General features: G+C 40.9%; 2 protein-coding genes and 2 pseudogenes across 7 annotated transcripts in view; 1 reads left to right on the top strand and 3 right to left on the bottom strand.

Annotated features, from left to right (window-relative positions):
• The window catches only part of MYH11 (myosin heavy chain 11), a 105,673-nt gene extending 104,421 nt beyond the window's left edge, over positions 1–1,252 (bottom strand). The window contains exon 1 of the mRNA XM_036226202.1: positions 1,131–1,252. The gene's annotated coding sequence lies outside the window, so the exon portion shown is untranslated. The remainder of the gene's footprint in view (positions 1–1,130) is intronic.
• A 3,366-nt stretch (positions 1,253–4,618) lies between these two features.
• On the top strand, positions 4,619–4,737 carry LOC118607594 (annotated as a pseudogene).
• Positions 4,738–4,771: 34 nt separating this feature from the next.
• On the bottom strand, positions 4,772–20,349 carry CEP20 (centrosomal protein 20). 6 transcript variants are annotated; one of them, XR_004952588.1, is made up of 8 exons: positions 20,283–20,349; positions 17,213–17,410; positions 15,088–15,172; positions 12,605–12,741; positions 8,480–8,590; positions 6,886–6,990; positions 6,557–6,587; positions 4,772–5,099 (listed from the first exon to the last, which is right to left on the bottom strand). XR_004952588.1 is itself a non-coding variant. In XM_036225971.1 (6 exons), exons 1-5 carry the CDS (start codon positions 20,308–20,310, stop codon positions 8,514–8,516), a joined length of 525 nt encoding a protein of 174 aa, XP_036081864.1. In that variant the 5' UTR covers positions 20,311–20,349; the 3' UTR covers positions 7,004–7,056; positions 8,480–8,513. The 6 variants fall into 6 exon arrangements, 2 of the variants coding, with proteins under 2 accessions (XP_016012512.2, XP_036081864.1); XR_001598397.2 differs by having other exon boundaries at positions 6,886–6,953; XR_004952590.1 differs by lacking the exon at positions 6,557–6,587 and having other exon boundaries at positions 4,772–5,107.
• Positions 9,322–9,440, bottom strand: LOC118607222 (annotated as a pseudogene).
• Positions 20,350–21,660: the final 1,311 nt, after the last annotated feature.

Raw genomic sequence — 21,660 nt, 5'->3', positions numbered from 1 at the left:
ATACTGACATCTCAGGATTTCCAGTTCGGCATCTTCAAGCTTCTTCTGTCTAAAAATTCTCAAATCCCAGACTGTGCCAAACAGAGCAAAACTATACAAAGCAATTTACTAACAGCCTTCCCTTTGCCAAACCCCAGCCAGTTTGCAATGTAAACTGTCCGCTGTTAATACTGTAACTCATTGCTCCCTGTCTCGGGTTTCTAAATATTTTATTTCTTGAGCTTTGAAGGGTGTCTTTCCTCAAGCAGCTAAATCTCCACCAGCTCTCCGTGCAGGGGGGAAACTTATAACAAGCAGTAGTCACACTCACTTCACACTGGCTGGTGTGCAGGAAATCCCAACACAATCCTATATAGTGTACCTGCAGGCCATGGAGGCAAATGGGGACTCTGGCCTTGGTGTGGGTGTCAAATGTGTGGCCCCTGGGGTCCGCCTGAATGAGATTTTTTTTTTTTTTTTAATTGGAGGCAAGGGGCCTGGAAGAAAACTGGACTATAATAAAGGACATGGAGCACAAGCAGCCTCATTGCTCCAGGGTCATCAACACGCACATCCTCTGGACTGATGAAAAACACGTCCCTCTCTGCGGACCATGTGCCCATGTGTTTTTAACTTATCAGCAGAACTAAGCAGTACTTGCGAATCCCCGTGGAGTGACACCTGGCCTGTCTCTATGTAGGAAATGATTTTTCAGTGACTTCAGCTGCACCCTTTTTGTGCCTAGAATAAAAGTTAGAAGCCTGGCTGTCAAAGCTAGACCTCTGATTTGTAAGGAAGCACATCTCCCAGATTTGCCTCGTAACAAGAATTACCTGAGACTCTTTTTATTTAAGTTTTGTACAGCTTTTCTGGAGATTCTAGTGTAACTGGACGTGGGGCCAGGCATTGTCATCTTTCAGAAGTACCCTTTAGGTGGCACTTATCATTGGCTACCTTGCGAGCTCCTGGTTTGGGGAAAATCTGGGATGATGGGGCAGGGAGCAATAAAAATTGTGAACCCCCAAACTGCCACCATGGTCCTTATGAGACCCGCAGCAGGTGCACCTCGCCACTCCCCGGCCCCTGTAGGACCTCTCACCCTCCCACACGCACCCAATTCCCCTTCCCCTCACGAGGACCGCACTACTTACAGATGAACTGGGGGGATAACGGAGGAGGAACTGGACGGAGAAGTCAGATCTGGAACACCTCCCAGGCAGCAGCGTCCAAATCTCCCGGGTCGCCGGGGCCGCCTCTCTTTATAGACCGGGAGCTGCGGGTGGGTGGGGAGGGGGAGGCGGCCCAGGAGGGCGGAGTACGGGAGGGTCGCGGGCTGCTCCCCGCGCAGCGCCCCCTGCAGGGCCGGAGAAGCCCGGGCTTTTGTGCAGGCCGTGAGGCGCACGTGCGCTGCCGGCGCTCCAAGGGCGCACCTGCGGCGGAGGCGTGGCGACAGAGGCTCCCGGCAAGGGCGTGCCCCGCAGAAGCGTTATCACCCCCACCCCCCCGTTCCGCGACAGTCACCGAGACTCCGGGTCCCTAGAGAAGGGAGTCGAGCGGCCAGCGTCTATTGGGGATGCTTCAAAATTACAGCCGCACAGGCTTTAACCGCTTCCTCCCTGTCCCGCCCCCCACCCCCAGGAGGAACGGTGCCGGCTCGAGTGAACACACCTGCCGCCTCGCTCCAGGTTATTTGCCTCGGGCACTCTGGAAAGGGGGCCGGCCGTGCTGCGTGAATGGTGGAAAGGGGGATTTTTTGAACTTTGCAGAGTGCAAAGCTGGGGCCTCTGACTGCTGGGAATTGTGCGGGAAGGGGAAGTTTTCACTTTGCCCAACTTGCCATCCCCACCTCCATCCACAAGAAAAAGAAAAAAAAAAATCCGTTGTTGTGACTTAAGGTCCCAGGGGTGCCAATCCCTGGCCGTGTGACGTCGGGCAAGTCATTTTCCTTCTCCTGTTTCTGAGCCTCGGTGCCCGAAGCTGGGACGTGTGCGAGACGTGATAGTCATATACTGTGATTTGCAAGGTGTGTGTCTGGATCCCAAGGGAATGAGGATGCGCCCCGCCCTTGCAAGTTCCCCTCAACTTCTCCCTGCCCCCCCCCCCAAATTCCTGCAAATGAAGAAGCCGCCCGAAATTTTACTCCCTGCCCTGAGAACCGCGCCGCCATCCCCGTGTCCGGCTCCGTCTCCTGTATGTCTGCCCCTGCGCCTCTCCATCCCCGGTTCTGTCTTGTTCTGCCTTTTATCTGTCACTCTGTCTGTTTCGGTCACTGTCCACTGCTGTCTCTCTCATGTCTTCTCTGGCCTTGGTCTCTCCGGTAAGTCTCACTGTCTCTGATCTGTCTGGCCTCGGTGTCTCTGTCTCAGTCTCTCTTCGTCTCTCTGCCTGGCTCTCGGGCTTCTTCGTCCCTCTTCCGTCTGTCACACGCACACACACTGGCCATAAAAGGAAGCCGAAGCGATGGGCTGGCCCGGCGCCAGGCCGGGGACCCGCGGGCAGCCTGGACGCCCTGCTCCCTGCCCGGCGCGGGCTCCGAGGTTCCCGGCCGCTCGGGCGGGGGGCGCTGGGCGGGAGACAACCCAAAAAGGGCAGGCGCGGGCTCCTTCCTGCGGAATTCCCAGCGCCGCATACCAGGCCGGGGCTGCCCGCTCCCCCTGACTAAATATGGTGCCGAGCGGCCGCGGCGCGACTCTGCGCGCGGGAGGGGCCCGCACTCGAGAGCGCGGCACCGCACATTTTCTTGGTCCCCTCCCCATCCTTCCAACATCAACCTCACCTGGCTTTCACCCCCCGAAACACCCGAGCCCTTTCCCTCTGCTTGGCGCAGAGCCCCAGTCCCACGCGGGTCCCGGCTCCTTCCCGCCAGAGGGTCTGGGGAGGAGTTGGAAGACCCTTGCCAGGCTCTGAGCGTGGCTCACGCCCAGTCTGATTCTACTAACCCTCCCCAGGTAACTAGTCAGGTGACGGCAGGAGCTTTATTAATACCCCCATTTCACCGGAGAGAAACCTGAGGACCCAGAGGAGTGCCCCAGCTCTCACTGGGACTGGAGCCCACCTTTGCCAAGTTTCACCTCCGGATTCTAAAGGGAAATGCCCAGGAGAGTTGGCCTTGAGGCCCAGGACAGGTCTCCAAAGTTAGATGACTGAGTCTGAATCTGCCAGCGCCAGTTTCTAGCTGTGACCATGGGCAAGTTACTCGAACTCTTCTCCATGCCTCAGCTGCCCTACCTGTAAAATGGGAAGATCATCAGTTATTTGTGGCTGTTTGTAAACAGTCCTTGAGATGATCCATGTAAAATGAACGTATTACATTGTTTCCTGTTAGCTATGATGCTCAATAAACATGAAACCAAGTAGAGCTGCACCAGGCCTTGGGGACAACGGGGAGAGCCTGTCCTGTCCAGTGCCGGCCTGCAGGCTCGCAGTCCCCTCCACACAGCTCTGCAGCTCGGACCCTCTTGGTCCTTTCCTTATCCTTCTAACATCAAGCTCACCTGGTTTACACTCCAAAAAAACACCCACGCCCAGCCCCTGGACCTCAATGGGCCTAAAATCAGAGTCAAAAAGAGATAGCAATTCAAGTTACGGAGACGTTACGGGTAAAGTTCTTCAGGAAATGATGAATGGACTGCTTCCCCATGGGCCTTTTAATGTCTACACTGTAAAAGGAGTGGAAATTGTCCCTGCGCTAGCACAGAAACGCCGTGGAGCAGAGAATGGAAGGGGGAAACTGAAGCTGATCACCACCTCCCCAGCATGGAAAGGTAATGCAGGGCAGGCTGTCAGAATCGAACTTGCTGGGGGCTCAGAGTGAGACGTGACATTTTTAACATTGGCCCTTTCAAAAGGGTTGCATCTGATTCTTTAAAGACCTTGGTAACCAGACCCTGACTTTTACTGCATTAGCTCACCTAATCCTTATAACAACCCTAACAAGAAGGTACTTTAAAAAAAAATTTTTTTTTTCTTCCCATTCTGATGAGAAACCAGGTTTGATGAGTCAAACAACCAGCCAAGGTAGCACAGCTAGTGAGTGGTGGAGCAGGAATTCCGACCCCACCTCTCTGATGAAAAGTCTGAGGTTTTTAAGTCATGGTCTGCTAAGCACCAGCTAGGCAGCTTCAAGACTCAGTGGACCTCTCTGAGCCTGCTTTCTCCAGCAAAAGCACAGATGGTCAGCATCTTTGTCTCAGCTACCTACTGGGTTGTTAAATATAACATGTGAAGGCCTTATATAAAGCATTTCGTACCTTGCTGGTACATTCCAGAAGTGCTGAGGGACAGAATGTGCGCATAACAGTCATTCAATAAATATCTGACCGATGCAGAAGCTCGGATGTTTGAACTTTCAAAAGTGCATTGTTATAATTAAATCAGATGCCTCCATTTTATTCCTTGTGGCTCAAAAAGCCAGTTATTTTAAGACTGGGGGAAACAGAAAGTTACTTAAAAAAAAAAAAGTTATTTTGACTGAGAACTGTCAAGTAAATTCCCTTGGCACGTCTTTTCTGTAAGGTGCCATGTAACGGGAGTTTCCATGAACTCATGGAACAAGATGGTGGAGGGGAAATTTCTCTTGTTTGGAGTCTTTTTTATCAAATCGCTTTGAATTTGCTACTGGTTTCAAAGAGCTCCAAAGTGCTATGGCCAGGCCACCCTGAACATGCCCTATCCCGTCCGATCTTGGCTGCTAAGCAGGGTCAGGCCTGGTTAGTACTTGGATCGGAGACCACCTAGGAAGACCAGGTGCTGTAGGCATTTAAAAAAAAAAAAAAAAAGCAAAGCTCCAAAGTGTGAGTTCCTCTAGTTTTTAATATTATCAAAGATCAGGTCCAAATGTGGTTTACTCCTGCATGTGCTTCACAATTTATTTAAAAGCATATCAGCCCTCGAGTCGTCCAGTCTGAGCTCTGCACAGGACTGCCTCTCTGTGAGTAACGGGACTTCTTTCCCGACCACAAGGATGCTCAGCTCCGACTCTTGCACTAAAGCACTGGTTTCACTCACGACGGCCCCCACACTTCTCCAGGTAAAAGGCTGCGCTGCACAGTGACCCGCAAAGCTTCCCTTCATCGCCAGTTTCCAACTCTGGTGTCTTAATAACTCTATCAGGAAGTGTCCTAAAATTCTCAAAAAAAGTATTTTCAGTTTCTTACAAATCTAAACTTATTCTTACCATATAATACAGCAAATTATGCTCCTTAGGATTTGCCCAAATGAACTGAAAATTTATATCTACTTAAACCTGCACATGGATGTTTACAGCAGCTTTATTCGTAATTACCCAAAATTAGAAGCAACAAAGATGTCTCTCAGCAGGTAAAGGGGTAAACTGTGGCACATTCAGATGATGGAATAAATGAGCGATCAAACGAAGATGTAGAGGAACCTTAAAGGGACATGACTGAGAGAAGCCGGTCTGGAAAGGCTACCTACTGTATGATTCCAACTATAACACAATCTGGAAAGGGCACATGGAGACAGCGAAAAGACGAGAGGTTGGGGAGGAGGCAGTGAAATTCCTCTGTGTGACACTGTAATGGTGGATATGCGTCCTTACGCAAGTCCTTACACAAGTCGTTCAACCCCACGAAATGTACACCACCAAGACTGGTCACAAGAATGAACCCTAACATCAACTGTGGACTCAGGTGATGTGTAGGTGTCAGTGTAGGTTCACCTGTTGTGACAAATGTACCTCCCTGGTGAGGGATGCTGATAATGGGGGGGGGGGGGGCTGTGCATGTGTGGGGATGGGGGATATGGGTAATCTCCATATCTTCCTCTCAATTTTGCTGTGAACCTAAAACTGCTCTAAAAAATAAAGTCTATTTTTTTAAAGGGTAGTTTTACGTCACTTTTATTTAAAAAAAAATAATGAAGACCACACAATCCTTGCAGAAGTTATTACAAAGATCAAATACCAAGTGGCTGGGAAGCATTGTCCCAAATGCCTTTAAAGGCATATTCTTACAAATGTTAATCCTTGGTGTACTCTTGGCTTTAGGTTAAAAGAACAAATCAGATGTTACATAATCATACAGGCATGCGAGTCATATACAAATGTGTTCTTGCACATAATTATTAAGCTATTAGTTTATTCTACACAAACATATATGCTAAGTTTAAATTTGTCATCTTCAAAAGCTCCCTCTGCTCCTGCTGAGCTTTTGGACTGCCCAAGTTTTAAATTTCCGCTTTTCCTAAATTCCTCCTAAATCAAGTTTTCTTCTAAAACTTCTCCTGCATTGCTAGAAGACAACTTTTCCCAACAACCCCATGAAAACCGCCAGCAATGATGCACTAATTTAGTTTATGAGTTTATGAGAATAGTTTGATGGGTCCTCTCTTTCTTCTCTTGAATTTTTTAAATGTCTCAGCCCATGTACTTTTTTAAACTAATGGATTATAAATTAACCCACTGTTCAAAAATCATGAGTATAGAAATTTCTACTCAGAAGCTAAGCAGGGTCGGGCCTAGTCAGTACTTGGATGGGAGACCATGTAGGAAGACCAGGTGCTGTAGGCATAAAAATTAAATAAAAAATAAGAGATTATAAGCTGACAAGGTCCTTACAATCTGTGAGGTCGACCAAGGGTTGTCTCGCCTAAAAAAAAAAAAAAGAAATTTCTAGAGCAGATTTTCTCAGCCCAAGATCCTCCTTTGTTGATAACCATAAAAATCTCACAGTATTCTGCAAATAAGTATTTTTCTCTTTTCCAAATATAAAAATGTAATACTATGTTTTTGAACCACACATAGCCCCTCAGATGATACTGTCTCCCCAGAGACCAATACCACCAGTCCCTACCACTGCCACCCTATAAAGAGTAATTGTTCCAGGGTGAGGCAGCTGATGCCAAGTGCACATACATCAGGAAAAGTTCCCCTCCCTTATTCTATACCTTCAAAAATGAGGTTGCTGGAGATCCTGAAAGAAGCTGGGGGACCATCTCCAATCATTCTTCTGGTTCTGGTAGATAACTTTGATGAACAGTCATACAAACGCCCTTTGCATAAAGGTAAGTTGCTTATTTTTTTTTTATTGAATGATACATCGCAAGTATAAAAGTTGCCTAGGTACAAACAAGTTAATAATGAATAATGCATACAAAAGCACTATGGACGACATGTGACATTCTGTTTAGCTTCTATTTTGATGATTTTATATCAGTATCCAAAATGCTAAACGCTAGCATTTTTTCTTAATCTAGTCCTGCATGATTGCAATTCCTGAGTGTCCATTGTCAAGTGCTCTGAGAATACTTCGGATATTTATATTCCCACATAAAATAGAACTCATAATTATAATCAGATACTACAGATTTCATTTTAAAAACTGAAAAAATAAGTCATTATAATACTTCATGTCTATATATTTAATTTTAGCCTCTCAAAATCCTTTGACTTGTAAAGTATGGTTTAAGGGTATTTCTTTAATAATTTTCTGTGCCTGGATAAAAATCCGTGGTTAACCTGTAAGGACTAAGTACTGACCAGCACCAGTGCACAGGAGCCCACGTAGTTGTGTTCTGAGTATACCTTGTGACCTTAGCCAATCGGGTGCTGTCTACTCTAAGCTGATTTTCAGGGAAATCAGTCTGTAGACTCCACGTTAAAAAATGTCTTAAAGATATCAAAATAGCATTTTAAAGATACTACTATGGGACATTATTATTCTTCTATCCCAAGTATAAAAACTGCCATTTAATAAGAGTTTCAGAGCCCAAATAAGTAGGGGTTGGCTCTTCCATAACTCGTCTTGTAACTGCACAGCTGAAGGCCACATGGAGGTTAAACAATGACATCTTTTAGAAGGTACTTTCTGATATTTCTGCTAAAGCCTGTCTCTTCATGTTTATTCCACATTCATGTAATAAAATAAACTCTCTTTTTATTTACAGCAAAATTAAAAGAATTAGTTCACCCTCTACCTTTTACATAAATCTTCCAGTAGAAGCCAAAATGGTCTAAGGAAAGAAAAATTACATTGTTACCTAGTTTAAAAGTTCAACTTTAGATAGTAATATGGATATTTAAATCAATTATAAATGGTTATCTGAAAAATAGCTTATCAAAAAAAATCAAACTTTATAGAAATTATAGTTTTTTCTGACTGTATGTTCTTTCGTTATTTAAGAACATGAATTTTCCTTCAAACCCACATAATTCCAGCCTGAAGGAAATTTAATTAACATGCCATGTTAAACAGCAGAGCATATGGCTATAAAGACCTGATTTTTTTTCTTAGAATGTACAGGGTCCAAAAAAAACCTTCCATGTCTCACAAATATAAGGACCTTTAAAATACTTCCTAAAAACAATACGTTTTCTTTGAAGTCAAATCCAATAAACTAGATGACAGAGTTAGCTTTTATTGACAAATGCAGTAAAACGTGAGGGACTAAATGTTTTGCAGAAACTCATTTCTACAAAGTATAAATACTAGTGATGCATGTTGGTAATGTTGAGAAAATAAATTAGTTATCTGATACATACAATTTTAAGATAAAAGATGCCCTTAATGGAAATGTCATCTTTTCACAGCTTGAGAAATATGGAAATCTTCAACGTCGGCGCTTCTCCCCTCCTCCTTTCTTAGGTGGCCATCTGTAATTAACAGAAACAAATGTCAATACTTATCCCAAGTTAAAGTAGGCAGTAGGCAGACATAGCTACATATATACTTCAGGATGTTACATATTTAATATTGCATGAGTTCTTTAGATAGTTTAGGACAATGAAAAAACTCACTATTTTTTAAACATGATTAAAGAAATCAGGAATGTTTAGTACTAGAGATTCACTCTGATTATTAAAAAATATTTGACTCATTTTTTAAGTGAATAGTGTCCCTCCTGAAGTAAACGTATGGAACACCAAAGCTCTTCAATTAAAAAAACATACACAAAAACAAAAAAACACCTTTCTTCAAATAGCAGTGCCTCCCAGCAGCGCCCTCTTGTGGCAAGATGAAAACTAGCACGGTTTATATCTTCCTACCGAAATCAGAAATCTAAGAAATTGTAGAAAAAGTTCTTCAGCCAAAAACAAAACAATAAAGCTCCATGAGAGTTCAGAAAAGCCCAGAGCCCCTGTGACCACCCACTGTGCTCCAAGTATAGTAAAGAAGGGGCCCAAGTCACTTCTCCTCAATTTCTTTCATCATGGACAGGGGTAAGGAAGGGTAGAAGACAGAAGTGTTCTAGATTAAAAGAACCTGAGAGACTTAATACCTAATGTGACAAAAATGCAACACACAAACAAAATTTCTGAAAAATGTGCATCCCTCCCAATTCCCCAAACACTTTTTACAACTGAAAAAACCTTTTTTTTTTTTACGCCTACAGCATCTGGTATTCCTAGGTGGTCTCCCATCCAAGTACTAACCAGGCCTGACCCTGCTTAGCTTCCGAGATCAGATGAGATAGGGCACATTCAGGGGGGCAAGGCCGTAGGCTGAAAAAACTTTTTTTTTAATTATAATTTTGACAACATAGGAAAAAAATATAAATTTAGACACATTGTGAAACATACAATTTTATTTTCAAATGAAAGAGAATTCTAAAGACAATTGTGAAATCTTATTAGTTCAAAGCAGCTGGTTGTCCTCAGAAATAACATAAAGTGCTAATATTACTATTGGTCTGGGTCACAAATGAAAATTTATCTCCCTCATTCTTAGGCACCTTTGCTGGACAAAATTAACGATATCCTTAAGACACGACCATTTCAGGTTTTCTATAAAAACATTACTAAAAAATGAAGTATTTTATTCAAGTACATCTTCATAGATGTGCATAAAGTTGAGCTGATAATGATTTTCTCTATTATAAAGTATCTGGCCTTTTATTTATAGCAAAAACTACTTTGCCTCCAATATTACAAGCACTAATATCAGCAGTAATGAACTGGCTACCATTTCAAAGGTGCGGGTGCCTATATAACCCTCTTCATTTTTTCAGCACTTAGAAAGCTTTGATAAAAGAAGTGTTTTCATGTGAAAGAGAATTTAAGTTTACTGTTTTATATTTCAGTGGATGAGCTTGTGTAAAGAAATTATTTTAACATTTTTTATAATCTTTTCAGTGTTGTGAAATACAACTTATACATCCTTGATGATAAGCTAGAGTTGAAAAAGTAAATGGAATGCTTAAATGTGTTACTGGGACATAATGCAATTTTTGGCTTATAATTCACACGTCATCGCATGAAGAGGCCAAGACAATTTTTGATGATCCACAAAAATAATTTGCCAAATCACTACTGTCTTTCTGTTGGTTGAGCAGTCATCCTCATTCCTGAGTCTTCCACAGAGTTCTCCACAAAGGAGGCGCCCTAAGCTTCACTGACTTGAAGTCAGTCTCCGGTGTCTCTCGCACTTTATACAGAAAGGACCCAAAGTCACCAATGCGCTCTCCCATTCCCTCCACCCTCCCCACGCCACCCACCCACCCACTGCGGCAGGTGCTAGCTAATCCACGACCTTCACCTCAGTTACGTAATACTCTATTACTTATAACTTGCTTATTAGTCATTATGAATATTAAGGAGACTGATTATGAAAAGCTTACAAGTCACAGAAGTCATTTCTCAAGAGGCTATTTTTCCTCCTGGGACTGAAAATACAAATGTCATGAGTTTGGTGTGCTAACAAGTGTTAATGTGTACAAAATCCACTGGTAACGATAAAACATAGAAATGATATTGTCACATATTCTTGGAAAGCATAAAATGGTAAAACAAAAAAAAAAACCTTTTTGGAGGAGAATTGGACAATATCTAGTACTATTTTTTTTAAATATGCATTGGCTTTGAATAAGCAGTTCTACTTCTAGGCATCTACACACAAAAAAATACTTGTATGAACAAAGAAGTAATGCTATACTTCAATACTATAAAAGCAAAATATATATATAAAAGTACGTCAGTAAACAGTGATTAGCAAATACTATGGACCTCTACACAAAGTTAAGAATAAGGTTTTAGTAGATCTACATATACCGACAAGTAAAAAAAGCAAATTGTAGAAAAATATGTATAGTAGCAATGCATCTACAGTATTTAGATACACAGAAATGCACCCTGAAGGACACCCACCAAGCTGCTAACACGCGAATGGTCTATGGAAGGCAGGGGAACTGGAGAGTTAGGGAGAGGCAAGGAGGGAAGAGGCTAAAGGGCATCTTACATTATATTATTTGAATGTTTAGAGATTTACTCATGTACTTGTGTTCTGTTTTGCTTTTTAAGTACTTGCCAAATAGCAAGACCTAATGACAGATCCTTACCCAGGCCCTGAAAAGGGAACTAGAAAAACCCCATCTTCTTTAAATGGAAAAGTATACAGGAATGGCAATCAGAGGTGCTGATGCTGCTAAAAATAATCAGCTACAGGCTTTAGATGAGTCACTCAATCTCTTAGTCTTGGTTTTCTCAACTGTAAAATAGGTAGTGGGGAATGATTTCTTTTCCAGTGTTCCATATAGCTCAGAATTCTAAGATATATAGAAGAATAACTCCTAGTGAAGACAGAAATAACCTCTGAAAGGTCACCCTGCTTCACAGACATTTAGCTGTCAGATCTTAAGAGATATAGCAAATATTTAACATGATCGATACTACTCAAAGCAGTTTAGGAAAACTACAAAAGAAAATTCACATTTCAGATGTTTCCTAAAAGTTTATTTCAATGTTTAAGGTACACATTTGTTCTGATAATAATTATACTGTTCTGATAATAAGCCCTATTTGACTGTCCTTAAAAAAAGAGATCAACTTTCTCCCATAGTTGGACACATTGAGCTCTCAACCAGCGGTCTCCAAATTTTTTGGCACCAGGGACCAGGTTCCTATGAGAATCTAATGCCTGATGATCTAAAGTGGAGCTGAGGAGATGATGCTAGTGCTGGGAGCAGCTGCAAATACACATGAAGCTTCACTTGCTTGCCCGCTGCTCACCTCCTGCTGTGAGGCCCAGTTCCTAACAGGCCACTGACCAGTGTTAGTCTGCAGCCTGGGGGTTGGAGACCCCTCCTCTCAACCATTTAGTTCAGAGTGTCCAATTGCGGTCCTGTTGCTGATGTAATCAAAACAACTGAAAGCTCACTGAAAGAGTAAGCATTATGAAAGAAATAAGAGCTATTCTTCTAAGATTTTCATATTTGCAGAAACCTACCACTGTACCACAAAAAAGTATCTGAAAAATGCAAAGGACAGAGAAACCTGTGACTTTTCTATCTGTATTCAGAAATCTGGCCTTTTTTCAGTCTTAGAGGGAAAAAAAAATGATGACTTGATAAAAAGCTACTTATTCAGTATGCTAAGGACTAAGCTTCTTTAAAAAGTACAAAATTTATATGAAAATCAGGCTTCTCAATACCTCTGTATAGAAATTATTTCTAAGAATTTTGTCCAGTTATCCACCCTCCTCCCCTCAAGATTCTCTTTCCAAAAAGCATTTTGCTTTTTGGAGGATAAATAACACAGGTTAAAACTATATTATATATAAGTGGAATCATAAACTATGACTCAAAAGCTCAGGAAAAACTACCCCAAAGATAAAAATGAAAGAAGAAAACATCTTTGATGATAACTAAATGATAAATCTCAGAGAATTCATACCCATTTGCTTTCTTTCAGTAGGTTGTCTACCCAGATTTGAGTTCGGAGGCTGAAGCGAAGATCCTTTCAGAAATGTATTTTGGATGCCATCCTTAGTTCCATGCAAGAAATGAGCTAAAATCCCATATAAAAGAGGTCTATGGCAGGAAGATAACCAAAATTAATTAAATTTGCATTAACAGGAAAAGCTTAAAACATCTTTTCTTTACAAGGTAGCCTCTGATTCCAAAATAGCCAAGTAATTCACAAGACTTAAAAAAAAAAAAAAAAGTTGCATGGTTATCATCCAAACTGCAAACTGTTCATGCTTTTTTAAAATTAAGAGTACCATTTAACTCTAAAGACAATTTAAAAAGTTAAAAGGTAAAAGTTAAAACATGTTAACTTAAACCTCATCTAAACTTAAACACAATTTCAATCAATGCACATGAAGTCAGCTTTAAACTCCAATGTCAAGCACAAAATTCACTAGTACCTCACAACGTCTGATACACAACAGATAGTCAATAAACACTACTAGATAAATCCTTGCCCAGAGAAAGTTTTATGTCCAAAGAGTCACCCTGCCTGGGTTCAAATTTTGCCTTTGCTACTTGACCTTTGCAAGATTCCTAATGACCCCAGCCTCATAAATATTTCTTCCTCTAGAAATGAGGGTAAGTGTAGTCCCTACCTCATAGAGTTATGGACTAAATGAGTTAATAAACGTCAAATGTTTAGAACTGTGCTGAGCATATATTAAATGGTATGTAAATGTAAGCTATACAGAACTTGGGTAAGAACTAACATTTTTAAAAGCTACTTTACAGTTTACAAAACACTCTTGCCTCGTTTCAGTTTATACTCACCTTGTGATGCCATAATCATCATCCCCAACTTATAAATGAGAAACCACACCTCAAAGAGAATTTGCTAGAGATCCCTTAGATGGTAAGTGGAAAAACTTTATACTTGAACCCCAAGTCCCATATTCTTTTCTTTACAATATGCTGCCTGGGATTTATATTGGTACCCTTGCACAAACAGAAGCTGCTCTGCTGACTTAATAAAGAGAGGTATAACAGAAATGTTTTCCTTCATTTCCAATCTCATAAATACATAAATACAATGAATGGGTTGATTTTTTTTGAGATATCTGTTTACTTATTAGCAGGTGTGATGGTTTCAAGTATGACATTCCTTTCCCTTCAAAAGATGGAGCCCAACTGCTCTCCCCTGCAGTGTGGGCTGAACTTGCTTATAATGAATTGAGTAAGACTTTAAGTAATAGCACTGTGCAACTCCAGAGACTAGGTCATTACACACCGTGGATTCGATGTGTCTGTCACCAGCATGGAGGCATCATTAAAGACTCAAGGATACTTAGAAAAGTAGTCAGGGGGACGAGAAGAAAAGAATGAAACTCGGGAAGTGCCTACAATTTAAAGGAATCCAAAAGGAGCCAACAAAGAAACTGAGAACACCATTAAGGAGATTGGAAAACCAAGTGTTTTAAGGAAGAATAGTCAATATTACAAAATGCTACAAAAACTCAAAACAGTTTTATGCAATGAGTAAGAACTATAATGAATAATACAATGAGTTTTATACAAAGAAATGAATACAATCCTGAAATTATAAATATATATACATACGCCCACTCAAATATATATATATAGTTTGGTACAAACTACAGGATAAATTGATCCTGGAATAATTTCATACAAAGATTTGTGGGAGACTTCAATTTCATTGGTATGTCATTTAAAATATTACATCATTAAGTAGAATGAAAAAGTTCAATGAATTTTTAGAAAGAGAAATAAGACTTCAGAGAAATTTCTTGCTAGGAAAAGCAAGAAATAGCTTTGAACTATGCTCCTAGGCACTTACACACAATTTCTTTTTTTTGGCCATTCAGGGATCCTCTGGAAAAAGTTTAAGAAACAATGAAATGGGAAATGAGCTAAGAAACTATTAGAAAGTGGTTATTCTTCTTTTTAAGAGCACAGTTTTGTATAAATGGTGAGGAGAGAATTTAGGATGCAAGGAGGGCTGAAAAGGGGATAATACAAGCAGAGGGTTAATTTTCACTAAGTTCAGTGATCAAAAGATTGAGCAGAATCCCGAGGTCGGGAGTTGATGGGGTTTTTGCAGAAGGGAAATCTGGGTACATACATGCCTAAGCTGAAGAGAAGGAAGCAGTGGGGAGGAAGAGTTAAATGTGAAGAAAACAACTGATGGAGCAAAAACATGAGAAGATAAAAAGGATGGATCAAGAAGCCTGGAAAAGGGCCGCTTAGAAAGCAGTGGGGATGCTCCGTTCTCTGGAACCCTGGGAATTTTAGCTCCAGAGAGCAGTGGCCTACACACCATGGATTTGGTGTGGTGCTAGACACACGCTAGACCCAAATCAATACCTGCTGGATTAAAATGAAATAAAACCACTGCTATGAGACTATGACTCCAATATCTGAAAGCTTATTTTATAAATAACTTCTTACATTGTATTATCCTTTGATTCTTCAAATGCATTTAGTTCACGGATGATAAATTGTCTGTCCAATGGAACTATAGGCTGACCAGATTCTGGGAGGAAAAAATCATGAAAACGTTGAGTCTTTATTAATCTAAAAAGCAAATATGATTTTGATAAGAACCACATTTACACACATTTTTCAGATCTTAGAAAAATGATAACAGATCAAATTTATGCTCTCATGACTTTCAAAATATCTATTTTACTAAATGTATAATTTAATACAATTTAACATAAATTCTTTTTTTAAAATCTAATATTTGTTTGCAGAAATGCTGTTTCTGCACTTAAACTACAATACTAGACTTCAGAAGTCTGTTTCCGAGAAGCCTGTGAATTAAACATATGACAGTACCAATATCCACTGGGCGGTGATAATTTTAAAAGTAAAATTAATCCTAAAATGAAATGCTGGCAAGGATACAGGGCAATTGGAACTCTCATACATTGCTGGTGAGAGAGCAAAGTTAAGCAGTTCTTATCAAGTTAAGCACATACTTACCACACACAACCAGCAATCCCACTTTTAGCTCTTTACCCAAGAGAAATTAAAATACATTCATACAAAAACTCTATGGGACTGTTTGTGGCAGCCTGATTCATAACTGCTAAAAACTCGAAACAACCCAAATGTCCATCAACTGATTAAATATATAAATTGACACAGCCACACAACAGAATGCTTTTCAGGGGAGAAAAAACCAACATGGCTGAATCGAAAAAGTGTTATGCTAAGTGAAAGAAAGCAGACTCGAAAGGCTACATCTTGTATTGTTCCATTTATAGAATATTCTGGAAAAGGCAAATGATAGGTACAGTGGTTGCTAGGGGTGTAGGGTAAGCACTGAAGTTGACTACAAAGGGGCATAGAAAAATTTTTGAGGTGATGGACGTGGTAGTTACTCAACGTTACACATTTGTCAAAATCCATAGAACTATAAGCTAAAAAAAAAGTGTACTGTAAGTTTAATTATGCCTCAGTTTTTTTAAAAAGCAATATGTTTAATATGAAGCTTGATTATTATCACTTCTAGGGAAGCCCAAGTCCAAGACAACTAATCAATACTTTATAATTTTCTCCCTTTCTGTGTATTAATTGTATTATACAGACATCTATAACAAATTGAGAAAAGTGGAGATACTGATTTTGAAGATCCTTAATCAATAATCATCAGTTTTTATTCAGTTAAGATATATACTTAAATAAAAGAAGTGTAATAGAAAGTTCTAGCATCACAAAGAATTCACTCTTTTCCAATATCTACTTCATGATCTTTTTCTTTGATGAGGCACATCTCTGAGACATAAAATAATCTTAAAGCACATAAAAACTTTAAACGAGGGAATCAAATTATGTACATTCAAGCTGTGTTTGATCATTCTCTCAGTTTCATTTCTTGTCAAGCCCAGAAGCAACGCCTCTTGACTACTGTTAGGTATCATGCCAGAGTTCTTACTTTATTTCTTAAGAAATAAAATTTAACAGATAAAATTTATCTTTAATTGCCCACTTCCTCCCCCAATATCATTTCTCTCCCTCTCATCACTAAATGAGTTTGGAGTTTACCTTCCTAATCCTTTCTAAATTAAAGACCATGCTTTTATATACATTTGTATATATCCTAAACAAAACAGTAACTTTTTGAGGCTTTATCATTGTTTTATATTTTAAATAAAGCATACACACACACACACATATACATATATACATATATTAAATTCTTGTGTATTTTAAAGCGTACACATAAAAAAAGACTGGCAGCAAACAGGGTAAAATATAAGCAATTATTTATTCCGCAGATGCCTTTTCAAAGTAGGCACTGAGTATAAGTGTTTATTTAGTTATTTATTCTCCCCTACAATTCAAGAAGCCTCATGAGAACTTACTTTTTCAAGCTATGGAAAGAGTCCACGATAAGAACCTTGATAAGAAACTGCTCAACTCTGCTCTCTCACCAGCATTTTTATGTCCCAGTCACTCAGATGACACCGCTTAATAATGGAATTAGATTTCCAGGCTAAAGACTTTCTTAGAATTGGGAGAAGGGAAAAGCAGATTTTGTATCCGGTGACTAACAATAACCTCTTACCTGCTATGAGGACTGACGCTGTATACTTATATTTGTTGAATTCCAAATACTCCCGAATTAATTCATTAATAAGAAGGTTTTCATGAGATAATGATGGTCGGGATTCACTTTCATCATCTAGGGCATTGAAAACTTCGGCTCGAATCCTTGCTTTTAAATGCCCTAATATTCCTCTTTTTTCCAAGGTGTCCTTTAAAACTGTTAAATATAAAACATTAATGTTTCAATTTCAGAATAAATTTTATCATTCTTAGGCATACTTTAATGAAAACTGTTTAAAAAGGTAAACAGCCTAACAGCAGCTTTCAATCTAAACACTGCGACGAACTGAACAATTATCACATTAACAACCACAAGTCGTTTGCAATTAAAAATAAAGCTCCCAAATAGCAGTGACTTACTAATTTTAATATATTTAAGCAAATTCAGGTTTAACCTTCCAACAGCATCACTGATAAAGGTTACAGTCTGATACACATTCTTCAGTGAGGAAAAAAGTCGGGGATAGAACTATAGTCAACACATGGGACCTCAACTTAACCCCGTGTCTCATATATTTCTGAGAGAGTTTATTACTGCAGGCAGGATCTTTGTGTCACTAAAAACCTCTGGTCTAAAAAGAAGCCAGTTAAAAATAATTAGAACACTCCATGAACGAAAGGAATGTGCCAATGTCTTTTGTATAAAATTGCTATCCAGAACCTTGGGGAATGGCCCATTCCACATGAAAAAGTAGATGTTGTTTTTGGGTTTTTGTTTGTTTGTTTGTTTGTTTTTTAAAGACAATTATGAGTTAATTCCTTAAAACAATAGGATTTAGAAAATTTAAGCCTAGTTAGAAATATAACATGTTGAATATATCACTGCCATTTTAAGAAATCGGGAATATATATATGTGCTGAATGCAACCTAACTTGCACTTGACAAGCAAGGGTCATTATTACAAATATCAGTAGTTGTGATAATGAGATTTACCAATAAATACTAGTATGGATAGTAAAGGCATAGGGCTGAATTGGCGCCATCCCTTGCAAAGGTCTGGAACATCCTTTTTCAAATTTTACTAATGGCTAAATAACACTCCGGAGAATCAACACCTCTCACTCACAGTGCCTAGAACATAGTAAGAGCTCAAAAATGTTACCTAAGAGCATTATAATACAGTGCTGTATACGACTGGGTGTAACACAGTACAGTTTAATACCATACTGTGCCCTGTTAAAAGCGCCAAATAAGTACACCACAATAATGTAAAATCCTAAAGGAAGCCCAGGAACATAAATATTGTTTAAACTTTGATAAAAAACAAAAACTTGGGTCATATCATTAAAGAGACACAATCTTGACTAGACTTTAACCTTTCTAGCCCCTTATTTTTAAATCATCCCCTTAAACTTTTTGCAGGTATGTAAGTACATATAGTTATCATCCAATCAGACTTTGAAACAGGCCCATAAAAGGAAGGTACAGCCTTATCATATTCTTGGGATCATAATTGGACCCTGTTTTCTAATACCATCTTTGGAAATTAGATGGAGAGATTTTTTTCCACTGGCAAGGATCCTGTCCCAATTGCACACAGCCCAGACTCAAACTCAGCAGAGAAATGAGAAGTAATGAAGCTGGAGTTAGGAAACCTAACATAATCTCATCACCCCCTCAGTGGTAGATCACCAACTCATGCTTTAGTTGCCTTCTCCAACATGAGTTCTAACACTCAGAGGCAGAACCAAGTGAGGTAGAAAAAACGTGAAAGTGCTTAAAAAATGTAAAAGCTCATAAAACATAAGATAATTGATTGGCAAACACATTTTCTATTGGGTTTCCTTTGAACACAAAATACATTCAGAACTTGGGAATGCAGGAAAATAAAGGGGGTCCCTACAACTGTGTAGGACACTCCGAATCCCCAAAGTTCTTTTTAGGGTTCCATATCGTTTTTCCCTTCCCTCTATTACCGCACTTAAAACACTACCATAGCAACTTCTTTAGAAAGAGGTTCTTAATATGCTTATATCCTTAAGTATCTAATTTCTCCGAAGTCGTATGTAATACTATGTGTGATATGTGCTACCTGGGGAGAGGTTTCACCGATTTATGCGAAATCTGTTCTTGTAGATAAAGGCATGCCTTTTTTATGATTCTTCTCCAGCCCAGGGCCACAAATGTACATTTACATCAATGGGTACTAAACCACCTCAAAGACATTCAACCCCTCCCTGTCAAATCCCTAAGAATTACTGATCTAGCCCCCAAGTTCCCTGAAAATTGGTCTTATTAATCGGGCAGCAGTATCACTCAGTGATTAAACCTGGAGCTCTGGCGCATCGTATCTAGTTCTCACGCTGCCTCTTTCTGCATAAATTGCTTTGGGCGAGCTATTTTACCTCTCAGCATTTCCATTTCCTAATCTGTGAAATGGGCACTGGGTTATTACACGGAATCGATTAGATAACGCAGGGGCTGGGCAGTGCCTAATGCATGAGGCTCAATCACTGATAACTATTATTACTACCTCTCTGGACATCTGCGTCTAAACCAGAGTGTACAAATGTTGTCGGCTTAAGGACTCGCTCCTTTTTGGGGACAATTCCGAGAGAGACGGGAGACTGTCTGCCTCCGGCCCATCGGGACCAGGGTGTAAGGGTGCAGGGAAGCAACCAAGCAAATCGCTTAGGGCTGGCTGTGCCTAACACCAATAACGGTTGTGATTATTGTAAACATCAGCTCCGAGTGAAAGGTCCGGCCCAAGGCCTCGGATCCAGGCGGGGTCCGGAAAAATGCTCCAGAGGTCCAACGTGCAGGACTGAAGACCCCTCAGGTACCTGCACATCCTGCGACTCCTCCAACTCAAAGCCGGTTTAAAAACCGCCCCTGTGCCACCCTTTCCCTGACAGGGCCATGGCTCAGCGGCCGCCACACAACCTGACAGCCCGCAGGCCCTTGACGCCGCAGAGCGACGTCAAGGGGAAGGCTGACTCGTATTCCGCGCGCCCTCTGTTCGTCCTATCCTTTTCACAGGCTGCAGGCCAGACGTATTTCACGCGGGAAGCCTCCCTCTCTCACTCACCAGCCTTCAGCTCGGTGATAGTCGCCATTTTCAACGGCCGCCAGGGGCGCGCCCCGCCCGTGCGCACGCGCAGTCCCGCCCCTTTCCGCGGCGTGGTCTGGAGCCAATAGGTGCACCGCTCTCGCGGCGCCCAGTCCCGCCCCCGCTCAGGTTACGTTCTCCGTGGTTGGGTGGGTGGTAATTGTCCAGAGAGACGCCACCAATCAGCGAGCACCGTAGGCAGGCCCTGCTGAGGGAAGAGGGAGGTGTGGAGGAAAGGGTTGGTTCCACCCCTTACCTGTGGATGCTGCTGACAGCTTAGTGCTTTACTTTTGCCCAGTAGGCCTTTCATGTTCTGACCCGCTGCTCACGCTGCAGCCTCAAGTACTAATTGTTACCATGTATTAAGCCCGTGGTTATCAAACTTGAACGTGCATCAGAAGCACTTGGAAGACTTGTTAAAACAATCTTCCCCGTTAAAACACCCCCGAAGTTTCTGACCCAGTAAAGCTGGGATGAGGTCTGAGGATTGCATTTCTAACAAGTTCCAGGGTGGTGGTGGTGGTGCTGCTGCTGTGGGGCTCGCACCTGGAGAATCACTGTATTCAGTACTTACCAAAAGCCTGACACTGTACTAACTCCTTTACATCCCTTAGCTTTTTGATTGCTCTTTCATTGCACCCATTTTACAGAGGGGAATACTGAGTCTTTGATGGCTGAAGAGCCTTAACCAAGATCACCAGCAAATGGTGGAGGTCAGATTTGAATCCAGGCCTCTTGCTCTTTAAAGCCTATTCTCTTCTGCTGACAATACTGGGCAGTACACATAAGGAGTCCAAGAGCTATTTGAGAAAATAGCTGATGAACGAATAAGCTCTAGCATCCCATGGAAAATGAAGAAAAAGGAATAATGTACCCAAAACTGAGTATGAGGTTCTGTGATTTCACTTGTGTTGCCAAGAAGACCAATATCTGTGACCTAGATAGTGCCATTTAACCCAATAGTAGCTCTTGAAATCTATTTATTAGTGGATCCCAATGAACATATTTGCAGTGAAATGGAATGAAATGAATAGCAAGCAAATATTGTTTTTTTGAAACTTTTGGGTATAAATGTGTGTGCTGACTCCTGGTCAATTTCTTAAAGTGGGAGGCAATCAAAAAGTTTGAAAGCCATTAAGCCATTGTAACCTAGAGGACTCCATTCCTGTTCCAAACTAGATTAATTTTGACCTTGTGGGACAGAGATCTGTAAATTTAGAAGGGTCCTGTTCTGTCACACTTCCCCATTCTATAAAACCCATAGTGTCTGTATTTCTGGGAGTATCTGAAGAGATTTATAAGGATGAACTCAATTCCATAGGTAGAACGTTTGAGCTCTTCAGAGAAAAGCATTCCT

Source organism: Rousettus aegyptiacus, unplaced genomic scaffold (genome assembly GCF_014176215.1).
Source record: "Rousettus aegyptiacus isolate mRouAeg1 unplaced genomic scaffold, mRouAeg1.p scaffold_m13_p_8, whole genome shotgun sequence".
NCBI lineage: Eukaryota > Metazoa > Chordata > Mammalia > Chiroptera > Pteropodidae > Rousettus > Rousettus aegyptiacus.
This window is presented reverse-complemented; position numbering and strand designations above follow the sequence as displayed.

Bases quoted from the DNA above. Each gene is read 5' to 3' on its own strand.
- CEP20 (XM_016157026.2), bottom strand. From the start codon at position 20,310: ATGGCGACTATCACCGAGCTGAAGGCTG. The intron at 17,411-20,282 runs GTGAGTGAGAGA...TATATTTAACAG, and splicing joins TATCACCGAGCTGAAGGCTG to TTTTAAAGGACACCTTGGAA. The intron at 12,742-15,087 runs GTAAGAAGTTAT...TTCCTGCCATAG, and splicing joins GAATCAAAGGATAATACAAT to ACCTCTTTTATATGGGATTT.